Here is a 24839-nt window from a genome sequence, read left to right as displayed (position 1 = left end):
AAAAGCGGCGGAAAAGAGAGGAGGGAGGCGCCACTTTGAATGATGGCGGATTCAGTAGAGATATGGCATGGTTTCATTAAAATAAAGCTAAATAAAGCTAGAGGATGTTGTTGTAGGGCAGTGATAGTCAGTGTTAATGCAACAAGAGCCGCGCTCAGCAGAGAGCCGCCGCCCCCAAACAAAGTGTTGCTAGGCAACGTATCCTGCTACGTTGCCAAATCAGTAACATTCAGCTTTTTAGCAAGGAATGGTTATCCTAAATATTGCACGGAGTAATGGCGTCTCAGCCCCGTGTCTGGGTTCACCACAGCAATCCTCCAGGAGCTGCGAGCTGATCGCTCTGATTGGTTGACGCCTCGTGTCGAGCGGCCAAAGTTCAGCTTTGTCCATCTCTGGCTTTTGATGCGAGTTCCGCACGGAACGCTGACGCCCAAAACGCTCTAAACACCACGCGAGAAAGCTCGACGCCCCCTTGCCGCGCCTCCCCATAGGCTCTTGGCGCTTAAAACCCGTTTGGTTTGAACACACCGTTAGCCTGTCGGTACCCATCAGCTGCCTCCAGAGTCCCACAGGCCAAGAAGGCCCGATAGGACTCCTTCTTCAGCTTGACGGCATCCCTCACTGCTGGTGTCCACCAACGAGTCCTGGGATTACCGCCATGACAGGCACCAACGACCTTACAGCCACAGCTCCGACCGGCCGCCTCAGCAATAGAGACACGGAACACAGCCCATTCAGACTCAATGTCCCCCGCCTCACTCGGGACATGGTTGAAGCTCTGCTGAAGGTGGGAGTTGAAGCTCGCTCTGACGGGGGACTCAGCCAGACGTTCCCAGCAGACCCTCACAACACGTTTGGGCCTGCCAGCTCTGACCGGCTTCCTCCCCCACCATCTGAGCCAACTCACCACCAGGTGGTGATCAGTTGAAGCTCCGCCCCCCTCTTCACCCGAGTGTCCAAGGCATGTGGCCGCAGGTCCGACGATACGACTACAAAGTCGATCATGGAACTGCGGCCCAGGGAGTCCTGATGCCAGGTGTACATATGGACACTCTTATGCTGGAACATGGTGTTCGTTATGGACAATCCATGACGAGCACAGAAGTCCAATAATAAATCAAATTACTTTTGTCCTAAATGACAGCAGCAAAGTTACTATTTGTTATATAAAATTGCAAGAACATATGTAATCACCTTTTAGTTATTTGTCATCTGATAAGCTTTATTTCTGAATGTTTTGGGTCTCGAAGAGAAACTTCCCTCTAATTTCCTCCAATAGGTAAATGTACATCATCCTGCTTGTAAATGTTTCTTGCATTTTCTAATGAAAAGCATTTAAACAGACAGGTTCTACGCCCGGACCATTATTTAAACTAACATCTGTTTTTCAAAATCTCATGAAATCTCACGAGAAAAGTTTTATTATGAGTAAAGGGTCAGACAAAGCACTTTTAAACATTCGTTGGTTTAATACGTTTTTTAAAAATTATTTATAAAACAGTTAGAGGACAGTGGAGACATGGAAAGACCAGGTTATGACTCCATTAAACCCAAGGAACAGAAAATAATTTTATAACCTCTGAGACTGGCAGTGTTCTCTTTTTACTCTAAACTAGATGTGTGGAGAAAGAAGACAAAAGAAAGAAAAGTCATTTCTACTGCTGATTAGTAGATTAGTAAAGTCAAGGAGCCTGTTCCATCCTCCACAAGAAGCCAGAACTTTTTTTTTTTGTCCTTGAGGCTCTGAGAAGAAAATGACGTCATTTTGTTCTCGCGGACGTGTTTGAGGAAACGGGCTGGCAGAACCTTTTTCTTGAAGGGCTGCGAGAAGTATCGTGTGATTGGTCGGACACTGTAAGTGGGCGTCGTTACCACGGAGAGAGCATGAAGCGGAGTTGCTGCTTCCGCGTTTTTACTGTTGCCGGCAAAACGGATTGTTTTGATAAAACAGCTGATCGAGGTGGTGAGAAAGTACCAACATTTTTACATGTAGCATTAAAACACTCAGCCGCGTGCACGACCCGCCCCGCCGCGTGCACGACCCGCCACGCCGCGTGCACGACCCGCCCCGCCGCGTGCACGACCCGCCCCGCCGCGTGCACGACCCGCCCCGCCGCGTGCACGACCCGCCCTGCCGCGGACGAAGCTGCTGGTTAAATATGAAACTAGAAACTCGGAGAGCGGAAACCTCCACCAAGCACAATGTCTAAGAATCCTTTTAAAACATTCCTGGATCCAAACGGTGATCCTGATCACCACCAGAATTTAATCACTTCTTCATTTTTACATTTGCAACAACTCTTGAAATTTTTATAAAACCCCTCCGTAAACTTTTAAGTTATCTTGAGCAAAAAGACGCCGGGGAAACAACCTCCTCGGCGGAGGTAACAACCGGGTTCATCGCACATGAAGCAGACATCGCCCCCCCGCAGTGACCCCTCCCCGCTGCAGACCTGCTTCTCGTGTAGCATGTATGGACCTGCCGAACAAGACGTTTTTTCTTGTTCTTGCAGCCTCGAGAACAAGAACTCAGTTCTTGCTTTCCAGAGAAGTCAGACCACAGAGAAGAATGCATGTGAACCGTCCTCCATGAATCTTTTCCGGATCAGGAACAGAATCTTGCATTGCTCCAAGATCTCCTGGAGAAACTGGTCATTAACACTGATATTGATCCTCTCTGCTCTTTACTGCAGCGTTCCACCTGCTCTTGTGCTGTTTTAGCAAAGCATTCCTGTTACCACCATCAGCAAAACATTCAGAAGCTGCAACTTTCCATTTCACGCTTTTCCGGGCTAACCACGCCCACCTCAGATGTCCCACCAATGACACGATGCTTCTTAGAACCCCACAAGAAAAATGTTCTGCCAGCCCGATGTGTGGAACTGTATTCAACCATATCTGCAAGCACAAAGTGTCTTTTTCTTCTCAGGGCCTTGAGAACAAAAAAGAGTTCTGGCTTCCTGTGGAGGGTGTAGCAGGCTTAATTCTGTCATCTTACAAGTTTTTATCCTTTGAAAGGACAAATATACATGGACGATAAATAAATGTAACTATTTGGTAGTTATGTTTTTTGTTAAATCCATACAGCTGACTCAGCGCTTACTCAGTCTGTTTCAGCTCTCGTTCACCAGCTTCATCTATCAGCTTGCTTTTTCCAGTAGATTTAAGCAAGTAAAAATGACTTGTTCAACCAGCTTGATAGGGAGAAGCACAGCGAAGTGCCTGAGATTCCCAGCTGGCTGCTGCTGGGTCCTGTACTGCATCTCCATCCTCACTTCACGTTTCAGTTTGTCCTTGGGGAACTTTCTGTTGAAGCAACCTGCTTTTTTCATGTGTTGTCTTTGTTCTTTTACTTCACCTCTCTCCTATCTCTGCTGTCCTTTCTTCTTTCTCTTTTGTGGCCATGGTTTTCTCTTCCTCTGCACGATGCATGGCCTAAACATGTTGGATGGAACAGTGTGTAAGTGCTATTCGTAAATACTACCCTGAACACCAGCTGACAAATTGTGTAAATAAAATCACTTAACTGGGATGTGCTCGTCCCATTTGGGGGGTTGTATGTCTTTGTCTTTGTGTAGTTTTGTGTTTGTGTATTAACTAAGGGGCAGATTTATTATCACTTCCCACTAGTTGCTTCCCAGTTTTCGTGTATTTGCTGTCCAGAAGCGGTAACGCTTTAACACCTGTGCACACAATGAAATCAGTGCCTGGTACTGTTGGGTGAATTACTAAGTTTTGAACCACACAGCTCTCAACTGGCTGCATTGTCATGTTAATGTTTAAAGACAGCACATGTGAAGCGCATTACGTGGCTACAGGACAATGTGTGTAAATTGTTGTCCCAGAAGAAGTACATTTTAATTGCCAATAATATTCTTTATTGACTGGAGGAACTTGAGGTCACTTGAGACTCTATGAAGTAGGCCGATACCTGCCACACCGGTTCTTCATGTTTTCACACTAGCTCATAATAAATATCATGATCTACTTTGTCTGAAACTTGCAATCCAATCATGTAAAACCTAATATCAATAAACTAATCGTAGCCAGTCAGTAAGTCTTTGGTTGGTGGATTATTTCTGTGTAGCTAGGATTATTACAATACTAAAGTTTCAGACTCGGTGGTGATACTAAGGATGGTCCATGATACACACTGCCATTTTTTAATAATATGTCAAGGGGGGAAAAGGGGGACCCAATCGCGGAAGCGTTAGCTTGATGTAACAAAGACAGTTCATTTGCAAAAAGGTGGCAAATGGAGTCGGCGGAGCAAGTTGACAGGCGGGCAGGCAGGAATGGCAGCTGAAGGACTGGTGGTTGGTTAACAGAAGGGTTTCAAGGAAGTGTACGCAACGATCCGGCGGAGAGTAGTGCTCCAACCAGGGTAGATATACTGTGGCCATGAAATGAGATGATTGCCTTCAACTGTGAGGAACTGCCAACAAAGGCTCCACCTAAAACAAGACACCCCCCCCCCCCCCCCCCCCCCCCCCCCCCCCACACACACACACACACACACACACACCAGGGCCCTCAGACCCATGACATACTATAGAGACAAGAAATTCCCAGAACATCCCAAAAGCAACACTGACTAAATAATACCATCGGGCGGCTGTAGCTCAGGAGGAAGAGCAGTGGTCTTTCAACCAGAACGTTGGAGCTTCACCCAACTACAACTACTGGGTGTGTGTGCGCTTCGAGTCGTTGGCATGACTGGAAAAGCTCCATGTAGGTACAATTTGTACATTTGTCGTAAAATATATTAAACATAAGAGAAGAGATTAGCACTGTGAAATAAATTATATTAAAGCTCTGCCCTATTTGCTTATAGTAGTTAAAAAATGCTAAACTAGAAAAACTAGCTACTAGGTAGTGAGCACATTACAATTGTCATTTTCTTCACCATACTCGGGTGAACAATAGATTAAACTAGTTAAGATGATCTCGCTTTAAAACTAGATTAATTAAGCATTTAAAATATTTACTCAATGTCTGTAAAGACCCATTTCTGCTCCCTTATGTACATAAATGTGTACTAACGTTCCAAACATGTCTCGGCCCTCATGGTTTTATTTTCATGTTGTCATAGTTAAGTCAGTCATCAACTAGCGGGCAGGGCAGAGTTCACATCCATGTTATGAAAGTTGTTTATAACGTCTCAAAACACCAAAAGAAGAAAACTACAACATTGGTACTTTTTCTGTTCTCCTCGACTTCTTCGGATGCTTTAAATTTGGTGGTTTCTCTGGGCTTTTCTTCCTGTTGCTCTTCACTGGTTTGCTCTTTTTGCTCGTTGCGTGTCAGCCACACAACTCAACTCTGCCGCCGCCATTTTCAGTGGAATTGCTCTGTTTTCTGCGTAAAGTGACTAATGGCTAAGCCCTTTAAAAATAGTATGTGTATGTTTCCTCTGTGTTTAGCATAAATGGGCCTTGACCCAGGATCAGTTAGAGGATGCTTCTTTCGGGTCATATTGAGCCTGATCATGGAGCAGAGGTGAAGATTTCCTGTTCTGACTGCAGCTGGGACTGATGCTGCTCAAAGACCAAGCCTCTTGAGACAGCTTGTAAAAGGAAAAAGGTGCTTGCGGCAGCATCTGCTGCTCATTGAGAGGAAGCAAACGACGTGCGATATATCACAATAAAAAAACGGAAACGCCTACGTTTCTAATAAACAAGTATGGTTAAAAGATTTTTACACTCTTATGAGGTGGTTTTCCAGACATTTCGCTATAGAAGCATGTCTCAAAAGTGTATTGGAACAATTTTTCTGCCATTCTGCAGCCCCAGAAGGTCATGTGACCACTTTGTTTCTGGTAAAGATGGTATGCTATAGAACAAACAGTTTCACAATGAATTAGAAAGGGAAAGAGGCGTAAAGGCATTGAAAAGCTATAGCAAATCTTCTGATGCAAATAGAAAAGCCTGAAATCACGCTATGTGGTTACCTTGCATGGCTACCACCGTTCTCGTAAAACCTTGTCTGTGTGACGATATTTTATGAGAACTGCAACTTTTATGTTAAACACTGCACAGGAAACACCTGCAAATTGCAATTGTTGATTGTCGAAACTTAACAATTTTTGCTTTTATCTTGCAAAAAAACTGTAATGGGAAAGCAGCTACTTTAAACAATGGGTCCAAGTAGATGTTGTAGGGGACGGTCTGTCTACTGCAGTGCCTGTTGAAAATGGGTAGCGGCAGCAGGTCCTTTTTGTGAACTGGCAGCATATTCAATCGCTGCGTCCCAATTCAGTGACTGCACACTTGGAAGTGTTCAAACTACGTAGGACACTTTATAGACTGTGATGCGAGTGGAATGAGATGGCCTACCTAGTGTACCAGAATTACAGAGTGCTCCAGTCCCCCGTTGCCTAGCAACTGCAGAGGCATCATTTATCCAATCATCCAAAAATGCAGTCAGAAATTTTTTGTTTTATTTTTTAAATTTACCTGTCGGCGTAAATAAAAAAAAAACAAAAAAACAAAAAAAACAATTTGGAGGAGGCGGCGCTAACGTTGACGTCAGAGGAAAAAAGTGCGATGTGTAACTAAGTTGATTTGTTGTCACCACAAGCCAATGCTGCTGCCACCCCAGCTTTTCTTTCCATGGTGGCAGATTGAACGGTACTTCATTTGGTTATTAAAAGTCTGGTGATAAAAATAAATAAATGTTGCCCTCATGCTGCGTTCTAGATGCTGGTAAACCTTGCTAAAAGAATTCCTCAGTCAAGTTTAAATTTAGGTAAACCTATAGTTTTTGTGTACATCACATTTACAGATATACTCCTTGCTGCTCATTCCCTGCTGTGTTTCGTGGATTTGCAGGAGCCACAGAATTGGGACAGCACTTGGTGCACCGCAGTTACATATATGACCAATGAATTCATACTTTAAAGTGTGGAGACCCTGAACTGGGACACAGCTTATTATTAATACTTACAGTTACATGCCAATTAGCATGTAACTACATACAAATGTGATCAGTTTCTCAGAAAGAACTCTTTGTTAAAAACAGTAGTTGTAACATAAATCATAAATCATGTATCCATGAAAAACTTCATAAATCTTCTATTTTTAATGGAAATAAGTTGCACACACTGACTTTCCAACATTAGGAGATTCAGTAAAGAAATAATCCACCAAACAGCAACTTACTGGCTGGCTCTGATCAGGTATATAGATAGTCTTTTCAGGGAAATATTGATCAGTGGATTACAGAAGGTTTCATAGGTAAGCTGCCTCAGTGTTGTCATTTTACAGTACAGTTGTTCAGAAAACAGATGACAGAAGAAGTTCACTGCTCACATGCTAATTGGCTGAGGATAGTACATCTGCTCCTAAATCTTGGCTTAACCTGAATTAGCATATTATAACCAGTAACCTTCTTGGTGTAGGGCCACAGCGCTAACCACTTGAGAATCGAACCAGTTACCACCTTGGTGTAGGGCCACAGCGCTAACCACTTGAGAATCGAACCAGTAACATTCTTGGTGTAGGGCCACAGCGCTAACCACTTGAGAATCGAACCAGTTACCACCTTGGTGTAGGGCCACAGCGCTAACCACTTGAGAATCGAACCAGTTACCACCTTGGTGTAGGGCCACAGCGCTAACCACTTGAGAATCGAACCAGTAACCACCTTGGTGTAGGGCCACAGCACTAACCACTTGAGAATTGAACCAGTAACCACCTTGGTGTAGGGCCACAGCGCTAACCACTTGAGAATCGAACCAGTAACCACCTTGGTGTAGGGCCACAGCGCTAACCACTTGAGAATCGAACCAGTAACCACCTTGGTGTAGGGCCACAGCGCTAACCACTTGAGAATCGAACCAGTAACCACCTTGGTGTAGGGCCACAGCGCTAACCACTTGAGAATTGAACCAGTAACCACCTTGGTGTAGGGCCACAGCGCTAACCACTTGAGAATTGAACCAGTAACCACCTTGGTGTAGGGCCACAGCGCTAACCACTTGAGAATTGAACCAGTAACCACCTTGGTGTAGGGCCACAGCGCTAACCACTTGAGAATCGAACCAGTAACCACCTTGGTGTAGGGCCACAGCGCTAACCACTTGAGAATCGAACCAGTAACCACCTTGGTGTAGGGCCACAGCGCTAACCACTTGAGAATCGAACCAGTAACCACCTTGGTGTAGGGCCACAGCGCTAACCACTTGAGAATCGAACCAGTAACCACCTTGGTGTAGGGCCACAGCGCTAACCACTCCGCCTGCGGATCCAGCCGTTTCTGTCTTACTCTAACTCGACTGCTGACTGATGAAGTGGTCTCTTTCTGAAACTTTTCTTCAGCAGAACCACTTATGTTTGTGTGGTTTTTGTTTTTTCTACTTCATGTTCAGCTTTTTACAGCGCAGCACCGCTCACCTCCGCTGGCATCATTCCCATCATGCAGTCGCTGTGTCCAGACGGACAAAGGGATGAGTTTGGTTTCCTGCAGTACAAGAACTCCACGTAAGCACATCTTTTTATATGAACCCTTCTTGATTTTCCATGGACTAGATCTCTTGTACAATGTTATTCCAGTCCTCAGTTGGTGGTGGCTCAGGTTTTAGCCGTCTTCTTGTGAGAGCCTTTTTATTTGCAGCCAGCAGGATTTATAAAAGTTTCTTATCTCCAGTGGTCAGTCTACCCACAGGGATGTTACACAAATACAAGGTTGCAAAGGTCAAAGGGTATTCTAGGTGTATTCTGGACCAATACTGATGAATGACTTGGCAGTCCTAAAATATATGAAAATGGTTGTCACCCTTCCCACATCCAACAAACAGCATCAGCCATACCCCTGTACCTTTTCTGTCCGGCGGTAATGAAGGATCTCCAGCAGAATTCACGGCATACATTCGACCCGGTGGTGACCCACTGGATCTTACATACATTTTCCAAACTTTCTTCTGTGACCCTAATCTGGACCTGACCCTAATCTCTGCCTCTGACCCCTCCTGGATTGATCTGACCAGCTCTGGATCTGGATTTGGACCTGGACCTGACCCTAATTTCTGCCTCTGACCCCTCCTGGATTGATCTGACCAGCTCTGGATCTGGATTTGGACCTGGACCTGACCCTAATCTCTGCCTCTGACCCCTCCTGGATTGATCTGACCAGCTCTGGATCTGGATTTGGACCTGGACCTGACCCTAATCTCTGCCTCTGACCCCTCCTGGATTGATCTGACCAGCTCTGGACCTGCACCTGGACTTGTTTATTCTGGACTCTTCCATGTGAGTGAAATTCATGATTTGGAAGTATCTTTCTTTGAACATATTGAAAATTCTGCTCCTTGACATCTAATCCCCGTTTGGTGGCCTTCCAGGGAGCAACCATCTTCACTAAGGTCGACCTGCGAAACGCCTTTCACCTGGTCAGAATGAGAGAAGGGGATAAGTGGAGGACTGCATTCAATACACCTGTTGAACACTATGAGTATCTGGTCATGCCATTTGACCACACTAATGCTCTTGCTGTGTCCCAGAATTTGAGTAATGATGGAATTGGGGATTTGTTGAACAAATTTGTTTTTGTCTATCTGGATGACATCCTGGTTTTCTCCAAATCTGAAACAGAACATGTTCGTAAGGTTGTTCAGCGCTTGCTTCACTTGTTTGTTAAAGCAGAGAAGTGTCAGTGTCATTCCCGCACACTTTTTTTGGGCCTCATCTTGTCTGCAGGTCAGATCGAAATGGACTCTACTAAAATGGATGCAGTCAGGGAGTGGCCTACCCCAGAGAACCGCAAGGCTCCACAACATTTCCTTGGGTTTGCTCATTTCTACAGACGTTTCAGCCGACATTACAGCACTAGGGAAAGTCCCTTGCATCATCTAACCCTCAGTAGAGTTAGTCTGGTCAACTAAAGCTGAAGTAGCTTTCCAACAACTCAAGGACCAATTCTCATTTGCACCCATTCTTACCCTGCCAGATCCTGATTGACAGTTTATCTTTGATCGTTGACGGTGGTCCGGTTTACACTGTGCGTTGGCTGTTGTGATGTTGTTGCCGGTATCTGGTGATTGGGAGGGTTATGGTCCTGAGGAGCATCCTTGAGTTCCTTCTCGTTTTGTCTTGGATCCTCGCCTGGTTGCTCATTTCCACTGTGAGCACCCTGGTCCAGATCCACCCTGTTCCAGACTCATCGTGTGGTCTGAAGAGTCCAGAAGGACCCTGATCCAGACTCGTCATGTGGTCTGAAGAGTCCAGAGGGACCCTGTTACAGACTCATCATGTGGTCTGAAGAGTCCAGAGGGACCCTGATCCAGAGTGATGGAGCACCAGTACCAGCCCCGGGAAGTCTCTGATCTGCGGTTGCTGCAGGTGGTCAGGTTTAGGTTGAGGGGTCAGACTCCCCTGTCATTTCCACGGGATCCTGGAGTATAATTACTTCAACTCTAGATTAAACTGAACATTGTAGAAGCTGATTGAGACGATGCCACAGAGAACGATGTTGTAATCACAGCTAAAAGGTCCAACGACGTGTTGAGGGGGATTTTCAAGGAGCCCGGTAAGGAAAAGCCTATCCCAGGAGCCGTCTGCAGCAGGAGTTGACCAGACCACAGCACCTTGGGCTCCAACTCAGGGCACCAGTCAAATGACCAAACTTTTAGAACATTTATAAACTTGTATAAGAACCTTAGAATCAATCCTAAAACACATGGGAAGACAATGCAATGACTTTAAAACAAGTGTAATATGGGCCCGCCACCTGGTCTCCGTCAGGGCACGCGCATCAGATTTTTGTAACAATTGAAGACCAGTGAGCAGGGCATTCCAATAGTCTAAGCGACCAGTGATAAAAGCCTGCATCATCGTCTCCGTATTGCCCTGAGGGAAAATAGGGCAGACTCTGGCTATATTATTGAGAAGATAAAAACCAAGTTTTGTGATATTCTTAATATGTGGGATAAAGCAAAAGTCAGAATAAAAACTGGCGTCCAGGTTTTTCACCTGCAGAAATGGTTACAGGGATGTCTTTGTCAAGAGTTGGAAATGTGAAAAGGAAGAACTAATTAAATTTTGCTGGTGATCTGGATCATCGTCTGGATCCAGGAATTCTTCAGAACTGTGGCCCTTGGTGGATGTTTATGCTCTCCAAGTGCTTTTCTAGTTTTAAAGTGTGTTTCCCTCTCGGGGCCAATAACTAAAACACCGGTTTTGTCCTGGTTAAGGTGTAAAAAGTTTTCTGCCATACAGGATTTTATATCCAGGATGCAGCTAAAAAGGTCCGGTGTCATCAGGAGACATGGAGATGCAATGAAATGAATGTGTTAATGTGATAGATAACATGTTAACTTACCCAGCATTTTGCATGGCATTTGAGAATATTTTATCGTTTTTATTTTATTGTAAATACGTGATTATACAATGATGAAGATTGATGGCTTAATTTATTCCAAGTAAAACCTTTTTTTAGGAGAATATGCTAACAATAAAACCATGTTATTTTCTTGAGCTGAACGGATTTAATGTCCACATGTTCCTCTGTTAGGGTGACCCAGCTGCTGGAGCGGCTAAGCGAGGTCGTGGAACAGAACAGACTCTTCATGTCTGATCGACCTGGTTTGGATCAGGAGCTAAACACCCTGCAGCAGCACCTAGAGAGTCTCAGCTCCGTCCCTTTACCACCTGACTACAACTACAACAAGAGCCAAGGTCTGACGTGCAGCCAAACTTCAGCTGATCTGTTGTCATGATGACATGAAAGAATGGGTGGATGGATGGATGGATGGGTGGACGGATGGGTGGATGGATGGATGTGTGGATGGTTGGGTGGATGTGTGGATGGATAGATGGTTGGGTGGATGTGTGGATGGATGAATGGGTGGTTGGGTGGATGGATGGATGCATGGATGGTTGGGTGGATGGTTGGATGGGTGGTTGGATGGATGGATAGGTGGATGGATGGCTGGATGGATGGATAGATGGTTGGGTGGATGTGTGGATGGATGAATGGGTGGTTGGGTGGATGGATGGATGCATGGATGGTTGGGTGGATGGTTGGATGGGTGGTTGGATGGATGGATAGGTGGATGGATGTGTGGATGGATGGATAGGTGGATGGATGTGTGGATGGATGGATGGGTGGATGGATAGATGTGTGGATGGATGGGTAGATGGTTGAGTGGATGGATGGATGCATGGGTGGATGGATGGATGGGTGGACAGGTGGATGGGTGAATTCAATTCAATTTCAATTCAACTTTATTTATATAACATCCAATCGTGGCAATGCCATCTCAAGACGCTTTACAGACAAAGAAAAGAAAAAAACATAATGAAAGACAATTCGTAACAGCCTATATAAGGAAACCAACATATTGAGTTGGAGGATCCAACTCAATCTCCCATCCTGAGCAAGCACACTGGCGACAGTGGGAAGGAAAAACAAGGGATGGATGGTTGGGTGGATGGATGGATGGGTGGATGGATGGATTCCCCTGCTGTAGAGTAAAAAATACAAAAGTAAAAGAAACTTTAGCCTTTGTTAACAAGTACACTAAGTAAACTTAGTTTAGCTCGTACAAGGATGTGTGGTACCCCATACTCCCAGAGTACCTCCCCCACTACTACCACCACCCCTTCCACAAGAGTCCCCTGGGGGACACAGATGAACAACTTCTCCAAGTCCACAAAGCACATGTAGACCGGTTGGGCAAACTCGCATGCGTATGGAACTGGGCCACTGTTCCACTATTCATTCATTCATTTTCCTAACCATCCAATCCAATACAGGGTCATGGGGAAGCTAGAGACTATCCCAGCAGGCACACCCTGGACAGCTCACCAGTCCATCGCAGGGCGAACAGAGACAAACAACCACTCATGCTCACACTCACTCCTGTAGGCAGTTTAGAGTAGCCAATCAACCTAACATTCAATTCAATTCAATTCATTCATTCATTCATTCATTTTCCGAACCGCTTAATCCATTCCGGGTCGCGGGGAAGCCGGAGCCTATCCCAGCTGGCTTTGGGCGACAGGCAGGGCACACCCCGGACAGCTCGCCAGTCCATCGCAGGGTCACACAGAGACGAACAACCACTCACATTCACACTCATTCCTATGGGCAATTTAGAGTAACCAATTAACCTAACATGCATGTCTTTGGACGGTGGGAGGATCAATTCAATTCAATTCAACTTTATTTATATAGCGTCAAATCACGGCAATGCCATTTCAAGACGCTTTACAGACAGAGGGGAAAACATAATGAAGGCCAATTCATAACAGCCTATATAAGGAAACCAACAGATTGAGTTGAGTCCAACTCAATCTCCCATCCTTTCATCGACCCACAACATTCCAAGTCGAGCTCAACCCCCCCCCCATCCACATCCCCACTGTAAAGTGTGTTGATGGAGCACTGCTTTCCCCTCCTAAGTCAGAATCTCCTCAAAACGGTCGGTCTCCATGGCCTCTTCAAAATCCCCCTATTGTCAAGTTTTTGCCACAGCAAAGCCCCTCTCTGCTTAGTTTAACTTTTTAAATTAAAATGTTGAACTGTGGATTCAGTAAATATTTGTACAAATTTGAGTGCAATTTTATTTTGTTTTGAAACATCCTTCCTTCCCGTATACGTATGTGTACATACTATCTATCTCTATTTATGCCATATTTGTTTTCTTTAAATATATTTTTTTATATTTTTATAGAGAAAATAACCCCTTCCATTATTCACCCTGATCAAACAGGCTTTATAAAAGGTAGACATTCCTACACTAACATGCGCAGATTAATTAACATAATAGATTATTCAACTCTACACAATCCGAAGTCCACAGTTATATCTTTAGATGCAGAAAAAGCATTTGACCGTGTAAACTGGAAACTTTTATTTGCAACTTTAAAAGAATTTGGGTTTGGGTCATCATTTATTGACTGGATAAAAATATTATACAACAACCCAAATGCATGTGTGAAGACTAATGACAAAACTTCTCCAAACTTCTGCTTACAGAGAGGCACCAGACAGGGCTGCCCACTTTCTCCATCACTCTTTGCCATTTTTATTGAACTCCTGGCAGCTGCCATAAGACAAACCCAGAAATCAAAGGAATTCAAGCTAAAAATATTGAACATAAAATTAGTCTTTACGCAGATGACATTTTACTTTTCCTTCACAACTCACAAACAACACTTTCTCAAACAATCACACTAATTAATACATTCTCTTCAATATCAGACTATTCTATTAACTGGTTAAAGACTACAGCAATGCCCATTAACTGTGACTTTAAACACATATCTAACACCACTATACAGTCAGGAAATATTAGTTATTTAGGTATAATAATCTCTCCCAGACTAACCGAATTAATAAAGTTAAATCATGATCAGCTAATAAAAACAGTGGAGGATGACCTCTCAAGGTGGAACCGCTTGCCTATATCACTTATGGGGAGGGTTTCCACCGTTAAAATGATGGTTCTACCAAAAGTTAATTACCTTTTCTCAATGGTTCCCATCAGACCATCCTCCACTTGGTTTAAATCACTAGACTCCCACATATCCAGATTTCTCTGGAAAAACAAGCCATCCCGCATTAGTCTAAAAACTTTACAACAGACCAAAGACAGAGGTGGGTTGGACCTGCCAAATTTTAATCAATATTTCTTATGTAATAGGCTGCAGTGCATCTCCAAGTGGCTTAATCCAAGTTCTTTGGATGAGCCATGGCTGGATGTTGAGCAAGCATTGTGTGAGGATTTAGTCATCTCTGATTTACCATTCATCAGCTCAACTGTCAAGTCATATAAGTGTTTTAAAAGCATTAACATCAGCTCCAGTTTAACGGCTTGGTGGGAATTCCTGAAAGTAACCAAGTCTGGACTTATTCCATGTAAGCTCACACCCATCTGGAACAATCCTGACTTCCTGCAAAACAGAAAGATGATAAACTTCCCTCGGTGGAAGAATAAAGGAGTAAAGCAGTTAGAACATATAGTAGAAAATGGAAACTTTCTGCCATTTGATGCAATTTCTTCACGGTATGAATTCAGCAGCACCAAATTCTTAGAATACCACCAACTTAAATCTATCATAAGTAAGAAATACACCACTGATCAACTAAACTTACAGTTACCTATAAGGGTTGCAGAATTCCTAAATCTTAAGGCCCCGAAGCTACTATCCAAAATATACAGATTACTATTGAAGCTAGAAGATTCCATCTCTCTCCCAACTTCTAAATGGGAAGCAGACTTATCCAGCAACTTCAATCAAAATGAATGCTCACAAATCTGCTCAAACACATTCAAAATGACTAAGAATTCAAACATGCAATTAATACAATTCAGAATTCTACACAGAACTCATTATACGGGACACAGGATGTTCAAGATGGGTCTGTTACACTCACATATCTGTTCACACTGTACTGACAACATGATTGACAGCTACTACCATGCCTTATGGTCTTGTCCACCTGTCCAGAGATTCTGGCTCCAGGTATGTAAAGATCTGTCAGACTGGTTTAAATGTATTATCCCTGCAAACCCCAAACTGGGCCTCTTGAGTCACTTAGGTGAAAATAACAGGGTTTAATTTAGCAAAACCAATCCTCAGCAGCCTGTGCATTGCAAAGAAAACTATCCTTGTGAACTGGAAAAGCAAACAGAAGCATGAGTTTGTGGGGGGTACGGTTGTGTGTAAGGGGGAGTGTGTTAGGGCATGTAGGTGTGGGGGTGGAGGTTTTGGGGCGTGTGATAGTACATGATTGTGTGGGGGGTTGGGGTTGTGAATGAGGGAGTGGGTGGTGTGTGTGTGTGTGTGTGTGTGTGTGTGTGTGTGTGTATGGGAGGGGGTAAGGGCTTGTGTGTGGATAATCTGGTGTTAAATGCATGGGAGATAGGGGTGTGTATATAGAGGAGTATTGAGATGCATGTGTATGGGGGGTAGTGGCCCGTGTGTAGGGGGGAGTGGGGGGGGGGGTGCATGTGTATGTAGGTGTATAGGGGGGTGAAGGGTCATGATTAGGAAGGGGGTAGGACTTCAGTGAGAGAAGTGGGGAGTTGTGGTGGTTTGTTCTAGGGTAGGTAGAATGAGAAGGGGTGTTGTGGTGGGCGGGGTGGGGAGTGGGATGTAGGGTTTTGGAGGTGGACTAATCTTTTGGCCGTGTATCTGTTAGAATGGGTGTGTATGTGTATAGATGTATGTGTGTGTGTGTAGGTGTGTGTGTGTGTAGATGTGTGTGTATACCAGGCTGATGATGAGGGGGTGTGAATGTGTTGGTGTGTAAAGGAGGAGGGAATGCAACGTGTCTCTGGGTGGGGGCGTCTCCTAGGGGTGTGGGGGCGGTGGGCCCTTGGTCTGTCTCTCCTTCTCCCGCCCCTCCTCTTCTTTGCCCCCCCCCCCCCCCCCCACTTTTGCATGTGGTTCGTTGGTGCCTTCTGGGGCCGGTGGCGGCTCCTTTATTGGGGTTGCTGAGGGCCCTGGTTGTTGGGGCAGCTGCCCTTGGCCTGTCCTGGCCTTCGGGGGCCCCGGGAATGGGGGACGTGCCTCGTGCCGCAGGTGGCTCATCTTCTTGAGGGAGGGGCGCTTCCCTCGGGACCTAAATCCCCGGACCCCCCTCCTTCCCTTCTTCCACCACACACAGGCAGGGCGTTGGGAGGTGGACACGTTGATCTGGATGGTGAGAGAGGCCATCAAGGTGGTCTCCATCGCTGCACCCAGCATCGGTTCACCTCCCAGTTTTAATTACACTTAGTCAACATAACACAAAAAACACACACTGACAACACATGGACATATTTTGGGGGGCGGGCCATGCAGTGTGCGGTGGGCGGGGCTGCTTTGGTGGTCCCGCTCCCAACATGATGTGGTTACTTCTTCCCAATTTTAATTGCAAACAACACACACTTCACAATCATTCATAAGCTGGGAGGCAGGGGGTGACAATGGGGTCCTGCCACGCCCCTATTTCTGGGGCTGTGCCGGGGGGGTTGGGCGCAGGAGTGGTGCTGTTCAGGGGGCCTGGGTCTGGGCTGGCCTGGCGGGGGTGGGACTGCTGCTGGCCCTGGGTGGTGCTGGATCGGCTGCATGTGTGGAGTGGTGGGGGGGCGTTGACGGGGGTGGGGGGTAGTTGTGGGGCCCTGATCGGGGCCCTCCTATCCCCTGCTCCCCCGGGGGTATCTCACAGGGGACACGTTGGGAAAGAAAGGTGAGGGCGTGCAGGAGCCAATGGATGAAGTGGTGACTGAATGTTAGGGTAGAGGGGGGGGTGGGGGGGTCAGGGTGAAAGAATTTAGGAAAGTGGGTGGCCGCTGGGATAGGAGGAAGGGGGGGTGTATGCAGATGGGTGGGGGTGTGTATGTGGGGTTATGTTGGTGGTACAGGGAAGTGATGGGGTGGGTGTACAATGAGGACTGTGAATGTGGATAGAGGGGTGTAGGGAGGTGTGTGTGTGTGTGTGTAGAGTGGGGTGTGTGTGTATGGAAGAATGGGTGATTATAGAGGGAGCAGGGATGTGTGTGTGAGGGGGTGTGTGTGTATAAAGAACGGGGGTAGGAGAGTGTGAGTTTGAGCGTGTGTCAGAGAATGGGTGTATAGGGTGTGTTTAAGGAGGAAGTGTGGATGCGTGTGGGTGTGGGTGTGTGTGTGTGCGTGTGTGTGTGTGTGTGCACATGTGTGTGCGTGTGTGCGTATGTGTGTGTGTGTTTGTGTGCGTGGGTGCGTGGAGGGTCTTGGTGCTCGGGGAGCGCTGCTGGTGCACTGGGGTGCGGCCTGGCTGCCGCTCGGTGGCGGTCTGGGGATCCCGGCCCTCCGTCGGTGTGGGCTGGGCCCTCTGCCTGCAGGGGTGGGGGGTTGCTTCTGGGCTCTTGGGGCCGTGGGGCCCGCGCTCTGTCTACCCTGGGGGGCCGGTGCCCGGCGGGGCCGGTCCTCGCTGGTCCGGGCCTGCTGGGGCCTGTTCCCCCTGACTGCGGGGGACTCTGGCTGGGACCCCCCTCTGCCTCCTCCTGGGTCGGTGCATGGCTGGCTCCGGGGTGGGGCGGTTGGGGTCTGTGCCTGGGGGTGGCTGCCGATGGCCCTGGTCTCGGGGGTACTCCTGGCGTGCCTCTTGCCTTTGTGTGGGAGGGGTCACACTGGCATGATCTTCTCTGAACACGTTCCACTCTGCATGTTCTGCATGTGACACAGTCACCGAGTCGTCTGCAGGTTTATTCACTAACAGCAGCTAGTTTACTCATTTCTGTTTGTTTCTCATTTATATTTAACTTTTTACATTCATAGTTTAGTTACTATGATCTAAAGTTGGCTTGTATGTGTATGTATATGTGTTAATACTGGCAAGTGCATATATGTTTGTACGTATGTATGTGTGTGTATGTGTGTGCATAGAGGTGTGTGTGTAAATGTATGTATGTGTATATGTGTACATATGTATATATTTGTGTATATATATATATTATGTGTATACGTGTGTGTATATGTATGTGTATGTATGCGTGTGTATGTGTGTGTGTATATGTATGTGTGTGCCTGTATGTGTGTATGTATACATCTGTAGGTTGTTTTCTTTCTTTTTGTTTTTGGGTTATTTTTTAGTTGTTGTTTTTTTCTCTCCCTTTTCTCTCCCTTTATCTCTTTCCCTTTTCTTATGAGGTGTTTCTTCTCCTTTCTCTTTCTGTCTTTAGTCTGTCCTCTCTGGTCCAGCAGTACAAACTCTACAATTCAAACAACAATACAAAATAAACATAGAAATAAAATAAAAAATCAGAAAGTCAAGGGGATCATTATATCTATAAAGCTTCCCTTGGCAGAGAAAATTTGCTCAGCAGAACATCCAGACCATCATTCTGCTTGCCTAAATGCTGGACAAGACAAAAAAAAAAAAAAAAAAAAAAAAAAAAAAAAATATATATATATATATATATATATATATATATATATATATATATATATATATATATATATATATATATATATATATATATTTTTTTAGAAAATTTACTGCAAGCATGCCAGTTACATCTGCGTTAACACCAAAGATGAGCAATTTTATGTTTTGCATTTGTTCCCTTACTGTATTAAAAAAAAGAAAGAAAGAAAACTCCAACTGTGATCTTCAAATCAAGGTGTGTACTGAACTGGGAATTTGGTGTGATGTTACCCATGCCCCTAATGAATTGATGGATGGATTAATGAACAAATGGATGAAAATGTAGGTGGAAGGACAAGAAATAAAAGTTTTTTTTCTTGAATTCAGGTTTCACTTTGGCCAGCGTGTTGAAGAACCAGTCAGTTTTCCAGCAATTCCTGCTCTCCAATCTTTCCCTGTCCAGCTCCTCAGCCAGTCTTCTGCTCAACACTCCTGTCAGCCTCAAAGAGGTCAGTCGCCCTCAAGCATGTTACATACTCTGTGAAAAGCAGGAACTTTCTTCTTGCTTCTGAGGCATCATTATGTTGGGTCCTTCTTGGGCCATGTTTTCCACATGAGCAGAACTTTCTTCTTGTTGGGCTTCAACAAGTATTATGTGATCTGTTATACATTTGAGGTGGGTGTGGTTATTGCTCCTACACCACAGAGCGGTCTTTCTGGTGAAAGCCCTTTCCTCCTTTCAGAATGCTCTCAGCTACACAGCAGTGGTGGAAGAACAAGGTGGTCCTGAACTGGATCAGCCTGAACCGCTAGCGATGTTGCGTTAGCAGCAAACATGGCGGGCTCTTGCTGTGGCAGCTGCAGGAAGGGTTGCTACAATTTGCCACTGCTATGTCTTGAGCTACTGTCTGTCAAAAGATGAGCATCAGCAGGTTAAGAATTAATTTTGGTGTTACTTTTTCTTCACTGAAAAGTTTAAAACATTAAAAGTTTCTTCGGACTGTTGATGTAAAACTATATGGAGTAACTACCTTACCCTTTTGGGTGATCTACGGAACTTTACCTCCTGTCCAGGAGATTTACAACCCAGCCACAAATGTATTGTTGTTTAGTGACTATATGATCAACTTTCACTGATCCATTATTTAAACAATAATATTTAACCAATTTTCATCATAAAAAATATCACTGTCACTACTGTCCTGCTAGGAGACCTCTATTTTGATCTGGAATTATAATGAAGCCACTTCCTGTCACATTGGCTACCAGTCAAATAGTGGCAACCTCACCTAAAAAGTTAAGAACAGATTTTGATCAAATTTTTAGGAAATGTCAGAAATGGAATAACAAGTGGTTCCATTTTGGGGATTATTCAGAACACCATCTGGATTCAGGAATTATTTAAAGGATCCTTTACTATTGGAAGATAGGGAATATTTTGCCATCATAGTTTCTAATTCAACAAATAATGCCCAGAGTCATACACATCATACACTGACAATTAAATCCAGATTCTTGCCATTAGACAAAATGCTATTTTATTCCATACCTCAAAGACCATAATAGTTATTAACTCCACACCTTCACTGCGACTGTGACAGTATTTTTCTTTTTAACATTTTATTAACCCTTTTCTACCACACCATTCGTCTATCAATTGTTATATATTGTTATCAAATTATCGTCTAGCCCTAATTAACAGTGATTAATTTCATACTCAAAACATTCAGGGGCTTCCAGGTTCATTGATGTAAGACGCATAGTGAACCAGCTCTCTCAAAAAGTGCACTTATCCCACCAAAAAACTCGGTGACTTGAGTCATAAATATTGTAAAGTGTTTGAGTGGGTTGTAGGACTATCACGTGAGACTGCAAAAACAGACAGACTGCACTGCCTGGATTAACTACCGGAAAGCCTACGACTCAATGCCACACACAGGGATCCTGGAATGTCTGGAGCTGTACACGATCAACGGCACCATGAGGACCTTCATTGCAAACTCAGTGAGACTGTGCCATCCCCCTTGGAGGCCAACTTCAAGCCACAAGTCTCCATCAAATGTGGCATATACCAAGGAAATGCCCTGTCCCCGCTGCTGTTCTGTAGAGGCCTGAACCCCCCCTCAGCCAAATAATCAACAAGACTGGCTATGGATACCGACCCAGGAATGGGGTCACCATTAGTCACCTCCTGTACATGGATGACATCAAGCTGTACGCTAAGAGTGAGCGGAACATCGACTCACTGATCCACACCACCAGGATCTACAGCAGGGACATCGGAGTGTCATTCGGACTGGAGAAATGTGGGTGGATGATAACAAATAGAGGGAAGGTAATCCATACGGAGGGCATTGCACTCCCAGAGGGCAGGATAACAGATGTAGAGGAAAGCTATAAGTACCTGGGCATACCACAGGCGAATGGTAACCATGAAGAAGCCCCAAGGAAAGCTGCCACAGCTACATACCTGCAACGACTGAGGCAAGTATTGAGAAGTCAGCTCAATGGTAAGAACAAGATCCGGGCAATTAATGGCTACGCCCTGCCAGTGATCCGATACCCTGCTGGGATAATAAGCTGGCCAAAGGAGGAAGCTCAGACCACGGATGTCAAAATGCAGCAGCTGCTCACCATGCATGGAGGGTTCCACCCCAAGTCCACTGTCCAGCGACTATACACTAAGAGCAAAGAAGGAAGCCGGGGACGAGTGAGCATCAAGGCCACTTTCCAAGATGAAACATCCAAGCTCCATGAATACATCAGGAAGAGGGCACCGAGGGATGAAGCACTTAGTGAATGTCTCAGACAATGGAGTCTGGAGGAACACGAGATGGAAGAACCATCATGGGAGGAAAAGCCTCTCCATGGGATGTACCACCGGCAGATCACCGAAGTGGCCGATATAAACAAGTCCTATCAATGGCTGGAGAGGGCTGGACTGAAGGACAGCACAGAGGCACTAATCATGGCAGCACAGGAGCAGGTCCAGATCTACCAGACTATGCAAAGGAGCCCCTGAAACAATCCAGCACCTCACAGCAGGGTGCAAGATACTGGCAGGCAAAGAATACATAGAATAACATAACCAAGTAGCCGGCATAGTGTATAGGAACACCTGTGTAGAATATGGACTGGAGACCCCTTAGTCCCAGTGGGAAACTCCCCCCAAGGGACTTCCAGATCCAGACAGATAAAATGGTGGTGGCCAACCAAGCGGACATAGTGATCATGGATAAGCAGCAGAGGAAAGCCGTAGTGATCGATGTATCCATCCCCAATGATGGAAATATCAGGAAAAAGGAGAAACTGGAGAAGTACCAAGGCCTCAAGGAAGACCTGGAGCAACATTAGTACCCATAGTGATGGGAGCACTGGGGGCCGTTTCCCCCACACTGGAGAAAAACTCAGAACTTCACAGACTTTGTTCACCGGGTAATTTTAGGTCAGAATCCTGTCGTACACAACAGTGTTTGTTTCGAGTCTGACACTCTGTTTCCTGAAATGTTTCCATATCGTTTGCAGTGAACTCCATGGCTGTTTTTTTGTTGTCCAGGACTGTAAACTGGTGCTAGGTTCTTGACAGAGTCTTTTTCATTTTCATTTTCATTTTTCATCACCCTAACCCTGTCATTGGTGTAAACTCCTGTTGCTGGATTGAGGGGAAACTGGGGCCATGAGTGAGTAGCATGAGGTCTGGTAGGAGTCATTCAGTACACTGGTATAGGTTTGAGGCTATCAAAGTCCTCTTCACTATCTGACTCATAAAAGTCATGCTCTGATCCCTCATTGTCATTAAAATGGTCTCTTTATATTCTCCTCTAGGGGTATTTTATTTCTGCTGGCAACAACAGATTGTGATGAAGCACTCGGATACATTTATTCCCAGACTCATCTTGCACTTAGCAAAAGGCCCTTCACCAATTCTTTTGGAGGCAAGATGGACCTTTTCTTCCTAGTATGCATGCAATTTTCCAGGTCTGCCTCTTTCATAGAGGTTTCTCACCAGCACTCTGTCAACTGATTGCAGAGTGGTACCCTTAACCCTTTTGCCATATTGTTTTTCTATCCCTTGGCTGATCATTTCTGGCTGTTTTCTGAGGCATTCCTGTACGCTTCCTGCAATGGTATGCAAACACTTGCCTATCTGCTGTTCCTTTTTTGAGTCTAAGGTTGAATAGTAAGTCAATTGGTAAGTGTGGGGCTCGTCCATATAAAAGAAAAAATGGTGAGTCTCCCGTGGCCTCATGGATTGTGCAGTTCTATGCATGAATAATTTGAGGGATATAGTCTTTCCAGACAGAATTTTTGTCTTTCTGCTGGGTCCGCAACATCTGAAGAATGGTCCTGTTAAATTGCTCAACAGGATTTCCCAGTGGGTGGTATGGTGTGGTTCGGGAACGAGATATGCCAGCCAGTTGTTTGTGGTTCTGAAACAGTGCATTCTTAAATTCCTGCCATTGATCGTGGTAGTTTTTCAGGGTAACTGAATCTAAGGATTCTGATATGTTTTTAATGCTCCAGTCGTTCCTGACTTGTTTTTGGTGGGGTATGCTTGGGCAAAACAAATGAAATGATCCACCAGAACAAAAATGTACTCATAGCCCCCGTACTGGGCTCCAGGTGAAGGTATTCGACTGAAACTAACTCAAAGGGGAAACTGGTGATTATAGAGCTCATTGGTGCTTTATCAGGGGCATGACATAATTTCTGTTTAACACAAACACACTTTCTGACTACGTAAGCTTCTGTCTCCTTCTGCATGTAAGGCCAAAAGAATCTTTCCTTCACTGGCCTGGTAACTGTGTCTGCTCCAACATGATGTGTTTAACCCCTTAACAGTCACCCCCCAAAATGCCAAACACACCTGAAAAAGACAAACCCAAATTAAATTAGATGCTGTTCTTGAACCCTTTGGAGTATATTCAAAAGCATGGTCTCATTTTAAAGAAAACATTCTAAAGTTTTACCCTGAGCTTTCAGATGTATTGTAACTGTAACCAGCATAAAGTTATTGACCAGTTAAAATTTGGTGACAATAGCAGCCGCAATTATTATTCTATGAGGGTTTTACTGTAAGTATGTTCATGCGCTCCCCAAAGTGACCATTTGGAGTCTTCAATAAGCTCTAACTCCAGAACACTTCAACATACAGTCATCAATGAGACTCTAATGAAAGGTGGTATCAAGAGGAATATTGCTGTATATTCATATTTACTATCAGTATTATTGAAATTCACCAGGTGATGCATAAACACACTAAAAGCTTATTTTTTCTACGGTGCATTATAATAAAAGAGTCAGAATAAGTTTTAAGGTCATCATTTTTATATATGTAAACAATATAATGCCATGTTATGTAATGTAAACAAAATGTAATAATAAAAACACCATAACACAATACAATTTACATATTTACATTAGATTTGAACTATTGTCTGATAAAGAGTGTTTGTAAAAGTAAAGTAAAAAGCAGGAGAGCAGAATATGTAGCTGTTATGATGAGCAGGGGTCCTGGTGGTCTGAAGGGCAGGAATGTAGTCTTCCTCTGGAAGGAGCTGCTCCTTCTTCATCTGAAGAGCTGCTGGGTTTCCATCACAATCACATGACAGACTAATAAAGACAAACAAGAAGTTTTTATCCCACATTAGTCCTGCGACTGTAATAAGTGTATGTTCTAACAGACACGCATCGCTGCACGCATGCACACACACAGTATGGAAGCGGTCCACACACACGCAGATAAATCAGCAGCAGCTTATTTTCTTTCTATCATTTTCTATTTATGAACAAATGTTTACAACTGGAGGGAAATAGAGGTGTTGAACCGCTGCGTCTCTTTCATCGCTGCTCTTTTTGCTTCACGCACACTCGGACTGAACGACACCCGCATGAACGGTTCCCCCGGTCCGGGGTCTGACGTTTTAGAGCCGAGACCCCAAGTTTTCTAACAAACCAGGTCCCACGTCTTTAGCAGACCCAACAGAACCGCTGGAGATACG

At 44.9% G+C, this 24839-nt stretch overlaps 1 protein-coding gene across 1 annotated transcript in view; it reads left to right on the top strand.

Annotated features, from left to right (window-relative positions):
- abca2 (ATP-binding cassette, sub-family A (ABC1), member 2) overlaps nt 1–24839 on the top strand; it is a 191309-nt gene that overhangs the window by 21759 nt on the left and 144711 nt on the right. Inside the window, exons 3-5 of the mRNA XM_079250795.1 lie at nt 8369–8480; nt 11509–11672; nt 19225–19346. Of these exons, the coding sequence (XP_079106921.1) occupies nt 8369–8480; nt 11509–11672; nt 19225–19346 (398 nt within the window). The remainder of the gene's footprint in view (nt 1–8368; nt 8481–11508; nt 11673–19224; nt 19347–24839) is intronic.

The sequence above is a fragment of the Telmatherina bonti genome (assembly GCF_933228915.1).
Source record: "Telmatherina bonti genome assembly, chromosome: 13".
In the NCBI taxonomy this organism is placed as follows: domain Eukaryota; kingdom Metazoa; phylum Chordata; class Actinopteri; order Atheriniformes; family Telmatherinidae; genus Telmatherina; species Telmatherina bonti.
The sequence above is the reverse complement of the archived record's forward strand: the minus strand, read 5'-3'. Positions and strand labels throughout refer to the sequence as shown.